Below are 7192 nucleotides of genomic sequence, written 5' to 3'. Positions count from 1 at the left end.
GTTTGGGGTTTTTTTTGGGGGGGGGTGGGTATTGGGTTTAAGAAACACGTGGATATAATAAAGTGGCTAAAGAAAATCTCATACTGTCTGTACAACTACATCAACAGGTAGTGCAGATCAACAGAATGTATAGAACAAAATAGTTTCCATTAAGGACTAATGTCCACTATCTACGCATTTCAATGATTATCTACTTCAAAGCAGATCAGATGACAACCACAAGTGATCAGGATGCATGAACTGTTTTCCTACAGCACAACTTCCAGTTTCATTTTCTCCAAAAAGATTCCAATTCAAGTGCTCCAAGGCCATTCCATGATGTTAGCTAAAGCACAGCAGGTGAGGATGACAGATTTGCTTCAAAAGAACATTCCTAACTCCAACCAAAATACTAGCATAGATGCATCATGAGTTCACGGTTATTTGCACAATATGAGCATATTATTGAAAGTGATCTTCCCACAGTTTGTTCATTCTATTTAAAGGAATAAACTAAAGTTTCACTTTATGGTAACAAATGTGAGAAAGACTGGAAATAAGTGAAGTGTCTCAAGTGTCCCAAAAACACTCATGTAAGAGAAGGTGGTTTTGGTTGTGGGGAGGATTTGCTGGCTTTCTAGGGGTTTTGGCATTGTTTTTTTGGGGTAGGGATTTTGTTGTGTTGTTTTGTTGGGGGGGTGGGGTGCTGCTGGTTTTTTTTTTTAACTATAGCAGCCAAAGCAGTGTGTATCACCAGAACACATCAAGGCATAATGAAGGTACATCAAGCTGTAAACTCCAGACCCTATGTATTGTTCAGCAACAGAACTAGAACACCTATCCCACTGCATGCTAGATGCATAGAAGGATGAGTCCTGAGGTTTGTGTCTAAGGACAGGCAACCAGAGAAAGAGTGACTGTTATCCGAGAGCCTGTCTCTTTCCATTCCATCTACAAATTTTTCAAGGCCCCACTTGATCTGTCTTACATTGTTCCTTGCACAATAGCCATTTCTGCCCAGCAGCTTACTAAAGAGGAGATACAAAAGACAGTAAAAAACGGAATTCATTATAGTTTATATTAACCAGCATGCTTTATCCAGGCCTTTTTATATGCTTTTCCAGTCAATAAAGCTTGTTCAGAGATGGAAAGGCAGGGGAGGTACTATACTAAAAGAGCCCACATTTTCAAAGAGGACTGTAAGCTTCCATCGGCTTTACTTAAGCAAAGAACTTTGGTTCCAATAAAGGTCAACAACATAGTTCAGGAATGCAATATACTCTTGCTCATGGAAGTCTGATTGATGCAGATTCGGTGAGAGGTGGAAGAGGTCCAGTCAGTTAAGACACATTGGATCTTGATTCACTGTATGATAGCATAAGATCACAATGTACCAGAAGACCAGATGTGTAACTTACAAGGAAACAGTGCTACCCCTAAAATTCTTCAGTTGGTCTGACTCACTGTAGAGTGTAGTGTACTATATAAAACAGTAGCTATCTGAAGAACCCCCCCAACCCATACCCAAATAACTTGTCACTAATTCTACATTTTAGGGAGAGGCTTATCCACCCCAGGTCTAGTTCAGCATAAAAGGAAAGAGTTGGTAAGGCAGTACCTAACTTAAACATTCATTCAGATGTAGAGATAACACAGAACAGACAGAATGAAGGGTTGACCATACCTCAGTTAAAGGAGTATTCTCCAAAAACAATTCTAGCTTGAAAAATAATCTGTTACATAAGGCAGCAGCTTTCCCCTCCTTATGCTACAGGGGCCCAGGACAGAAGCCTTGTGTTTATCATCTATTTTTCCATTTCTACAGTAGAGACTAGTTTAGAAACAGTGAAGCTGCATTTTGCAGATTGGATTATTCCCCTCAAAGTTCTTCAGAAAAACAGCTAGCCTCCTTCATCCATTCAACAGTAACTTTGTTCTTCAACAGCAAGAAATTCATCATTTAGCCCAATTCCTTCATAGTAAGAAAGTTATCTTGTCCCACTGACCTGCAATATTTTATTACTCTTATACCAAAAAAAACAAGATACACACATTCAAACAATTGCATCGGTAACACCTTTGAGGAAGTAAGATATAGACAGATGCTGCCTAACATGATACTATAACCTTTCTCCATTAGACTAATATTTTAACAAAATTGAAGGAAGACTTATCCATACAGGTTTCACTCAGATGAAGGGTCTTAATTCCTTAGGGGACACTGCAGTAATTATAGAGTCTACATCCATAAAAAAAAGTTTCAAGGATCTTCACTCTTTTCATGTTCTGCTTACAGAACAAACATCCTGATCCACATGCTCACCAGTACAAGTATATTAAAGGATGGCAAAATTTTATTCTTGATTTATCCAAAATTCAAATTTATGCAACAAATTATATACAGTGCAAGGGAACAGAAGTGTGCCAGTTATTCAGTCTTCTCTAACAGGGACACAAATTTTCCAAGATTTCACATACCAGTTTGTCTGTCCATCCTCCCCAGATATTTTTGTTATGAGGGAAGACAAAGTAAGAATGTTGCCACCTATGATTTGTGGAATATAGCTCAGTTACACTTTTTCCCCATAGATCTACTACTGCTATTCTAGCTGAACATGCATGATAGTGAGTGTTTTCATCCCATGCAGTAACAGTACAGAGACCATTTCAGAGGTAAAGAAATTTTACACAAGTTTCGGTGCTTGGATTGCAGGGTGGAAAACTTAATTCTCTAATTAAATCACATCAAATTTGCTTTCATACATTGAAACAGACATAAGTCATACCTTCCTCCTACTGCGCCGTCTTGTGGCTGGGCCCCAGCAGTGTTCCTCTGTGAACGTCGCAGTGACCCCCCTGGATTGTTATTAGGCCGGTTGGACATTGGCACCTCTCTCCTGAAGGGACATACCCTTTCTAGACACTATCATTCACTGAAAGACAAGAAAGAGATAGTCATAAGACACATGGCATGAAGACTCACAGCCATGCCTCAAGAGGCAAATGTAAAATGCTATTTTTTCATCAAAAACTTAAGACAAAACCCAAGATTCATTAGATCCTTAATACAGAGCAACCACTGTTCAGTATATATAGCATACAGATGATCTATTAAACTAGATGACATTTAGAGGTCCCTTCCAACCCAAACTATCCTACGATTCTATGACACTTCTTTCCTGGCACACTTCTATAATTATGAGACAAGACAAATGCAATTTAGGAGAACCTATATTTGTCAACATTAAGGAAAAACAAACTAACTAGTAAAACTCAATGCTTGATAGACAGCAATAGTATTTAAGTATTTTAACTATCATGTAGGACATAACAATACCAGTTTAGGAATGAGCAGCTGTATCCACAGGATTACAGAATTAACTTAATTACTGTGCTTTTACCACTCTTTCTCTAGTCAGATTTATACAACTTCCATTTGTGTAAAGAAACATACATAGTAATTCAGGAAAAGAGATCTAACTATATAAGCAAGAAGTTCTTGCTCATGAGATCTTAATAAGAAAGGTATTTGAGACAAGAGTTAATGAGTGTATAGAATTATTCAAAAAAACAGTATGATGTCTTTGTATTACTACTTTTGTAATTGCTTTCTGACTGTTAGAGGTCTACAGATTATATTTTTGGTACTTTTATGGAAGACTAACATAACATTCAGCTGCAGTTCTCAAACAGAGGTATTTCAAGGTCAAGCCTCAGCTAGCTCCTCAGTGAAGTAACTATTGTATCCTGTGCTAAATTGGTATTTCTTTACAGAGAGCATAGCAGACCACAACCAGCAAATGCAGTTTTACTGTTTCTAATTGTGTGAAATCTAGTAAAAAAAAAAGGTATGTGCAGGTGAAAAAAGCCACAAGCAGGAAAATAACTGAAGTTTAAGAAGACACTAGTCTATACACTGATTCAGAATCTATTATAGTTATAGCACAGGAAGCAAGAACTCCGCCAGAGAAAAGTTTAAAACATTTCATCTGCAGGTAACTAAGGCTCAGTTCAAATTCAAATGCCTTCAATAAAGTAACTCTCAAGACCTGGTATTGTCAGTAAAGCCAGACAATACTTGACTATAATTGTCTATTCCTCTGAAAGAGCCCATAGAAGTGAACAAAAGTGAGAAGGAAAAAAAAAGAATCTTAAATTATTCCATTTTACTGTAGGCCATAAGAAACCAGGCACATAAACTGGTATTATGCAAACCATTACCTTACATACCTAGTACAAGGCCAAAAGGAACATGTGTATATATGATCAAGACACCTGCACAGCACAAGAAATAAGTGATCAAGATTCTGCTAGCTCAGATTCAGTCTTGTTACACTATAATGATACAACCTAGTACTAAAAGCTCTCCGTTAGCATGCCAGAAATATTTTAAATAAGCTCCAGAAGTCAAATAAGAGTACAAGTTAGGCAGAATTGCTCCCCTTCCTAATCCCCACATCACAGGAGTCAAAAGCATCTTTTTAAAGTTCTTCATGTACTTTCCACTAAGAGGTCCAACAGAGCAGTAGACAGCAAAAGCAGAAAGCAGGATCAATTAGCAAATAATTGTCTTTACCTTGTTTTTTCACCTTACATTTAGAACTTGATAGAAGTAGAGCACAAAAAACCCACAATCTAACAAAATATAGTTGTTCAATGAACCTCATAGCTAGAAGTTTTGATGACTGTAAATCCTACTCCTCAGAAGCTGAGCTTTCCCTCCTTCATGTTTCTTATCCTATCTCCTAATCATAGTAAATATTCCCACTAACAAAAAGGTTTAATGCTTTTAAGCAATACATGACACCTTCAGTCTACAATTTCTTGTACTTTAGAGCACAAAAAGACTTACAATGAAACAGAAAAAGCCTGCTATAGCTGTGAGTTACACTAGCTTGCTGGTGCAGCCATATTAGTCAGGTCAAGGAGAGCATAAGTGGGAGCATTCTCTTCAGAGTACACTGCAGATGCAAGACAAGCCTAGCATTAACCAGGCTGAAACCCAACCAAGGTTCCAGCACTACATAGGGGGTCTACCTGAATTCAATCACAGGCACTGTCAAATGCTCTTGTGCATTCTATTTCTTTGTATTTAAACACCAAAAGAAAAAAAAACACCTCTTCATAAACATCAGCAAGGAGGAACATTTTGTGCATTTTACACAAGGAAGGAGTAGTGTCCCCTCTGCCAAAGGTCAACTAAAGTTGAAATTGGGTACGCATGTCAAATTATCAATCATACTATGAAACGGCTGCCATAGATCTACTGTCTCACCTTGTACTGACTGTAAGAACATGCAATTCAGCAGGTTTCATTCTTAAAGGAGCAGTGCTCACGCTAGAGCTCTGATAGGTCAGCCACATGCCTTTCCACCTAAGGCCAGTACATGGGCTCCTTCACAAAATACCATAAGTTCGCTGAAGAAAACATCACACAAGCAATCCTGGTGCTGTCTAGGGAAACTTGAGTTTAATGTTAATCTGTCTGGGTCAGCCAGCCAGTTTAAGAAGTCTGTGCTTAGAAGTTATGCAGTACAGTTTGTTGTCATACACATGGTATTTTCAGCTGTGTAGAAGAATGAAATGGCAGCTGTTTTATCCTGTAAGGCATCTGTCAAGTCAAGATGATGTCCAGAGTTTATAGTGAAACCTCTCAACATAACTGCATTTCTTACCATATAGTGTGTTACCATATGACTCCCAGTTTGCCTTTAAATATAATGCTGCTTCACAATTCAGCTATGACCTTTACCATCAAAACATTAACTTAAGTCTCACTGCAATTATCTGAAGCCACATAATACCATGTGCCCAGTTTGTCCAGTAGGGAAAAGATCTTTTCAGTGGGTCACAACTGACTTCCACATGTTAGAATGACAAGAAAAGAGCCCTAAGGCTCCTAAATCTGAACTTCAGACTTGTGCCTCCATATGTAAGCCTCACTTCCAGGCTTATTCTTCCCCCTCTTTAGATACCTAAATTCAAAGGAGGTGCACAACCTAGTAGATCAGCTGAATGCACCAGTGCAGTCCTGTCACATTTTATGACCATTTCCTCAACTAGATTGAGCACTCTGCCCACACTTACAATAAAAAAAAAAAGTTACAACTGTACATCAGACCTCTGTGTTTCAGTTGACAGGCTTTGTGATCTAAGAATTTTAAGTTCAGGTTCTCTTCTAGCATGAAGTTTTCTGTAAACAAGCCATTCTAGTTAATGTTTCACATTTCCATATTCCTAGCTTTAATGATGCCAAGCACTGGCCTACAGATGCTCTGTTCATAAGCAGACTTTTTAGACTGAGGATGAGTTCTAAACACCAGCATTTTAAATAAATGCAGACATCTCTTTAGAAGACAATAGCACTGGCATCTAACTGGTATCATCTTGCAGAGTATTCTAAAGTTTTAGTGAACTCTAATTACCAGTAACAGTTATCTTTGCTACTGCAAAGGAAAGCAACTAAAATAAATTTCTGTAGACCTAACATATGTATTACAAACACTATAGCTAAAGTATACCAAATATATTACTTGAAGAGGTTCCACAGGAACACAAGATAATAAAACATCTGTCAGCTTGCAGTAACACCTTTTTCACTGAAAAGCCAACAGGAAGTGATCAATGCTTCTCCAGGTCTTTGAAGCAGAGGAAACAGACTACAGAACAAGCCTGTATCAGCTTTTACTTGACACCCAAAATCACTCCCTGAAGGACACTGAACTGTAACGTAGCCTATGTGATCCAGGCTACAGAGAGAAAAATGAGTAGACTGAAGCACTCCAATAAACTCCTGTGCCACTAACAGTGTAACAAGGCAAACTGTAACAAGCTCTGGAAAAACTGAACTGAACCCTTTCACAAGAAAAGGGCTTCCTTAATCTACTTGGATGAGCTCTAGATGTTTGACATGTTTGTTGGTTTAGGGTTTTGAGGTTTTTCAGTTCTTTACAAGAGTCTTAGGAGTGCAAAAATTCTTCAGGCTCTTGTACTCCAGTTTTCTGAATGTTTAAGGACATGCCTAGCACCTCTGCCTATAATACTCCATTATAATACCTGCTGTCTGCTTGGAATTGAGCTGAAGACACTGGTCAGCACACTGTTCTGTACCTTGGCCCAAAGAAACAGTGCCTTACTTAAGGCTGCTGCTGCAGTCCAGCTTCTCAAAACTGCAAAAGACTTACTGCCCTGAAGACAGTATTAGACCGGGGGG

General features: G+C 38.4%; 1 protein-coding gene across 5 annotated transcripts in view; it reads right to left on the bottom strand.

The window, feature by feature from the left end:
* Positions 1-7192, bottom strand: part of TRIP12 (thyroid hormone receptor interactor 12) — a 79375-nt gene that overhangs the window by 50342 nt on the left and 21841 nt on the right. For all 5 annotated transcript variants that reach the window (XM_026855340.1, XM_026855341.1, XM_026855342.1 and 2 more), the window contains exon 2: positions 2766-2912. In XM_026855340.1, coding sequence (XP_026711141.1) covers positions 2766-2863 — 98 coding nt within the window. In that variant the 5' untranslated portion in view covers positions 2864-2912. The remainder of the gene's footprint in view (positions 1-2765; positions 2913-7192) is intronic.

The sequence above is a fragment of the Athene cunicularia genome, assembly GCF_003259725.1.
Source record: "Athene cunicularia isolate RWA chromosome 9 unlocalized genomic scaffold, athCun1 chr9_part1, whole genome shotgun sequence".
NCBI lineage: Eukaryota > Metazoa > Chordata > Aves > Strigiformes > Strigidae > Athene > Athene cunicularia.
The sequence above is the reverse complement of the archived record's forward strand: the minus strand, read 5'-3'. Positions and strand labels throughout refer to the sequence as shown.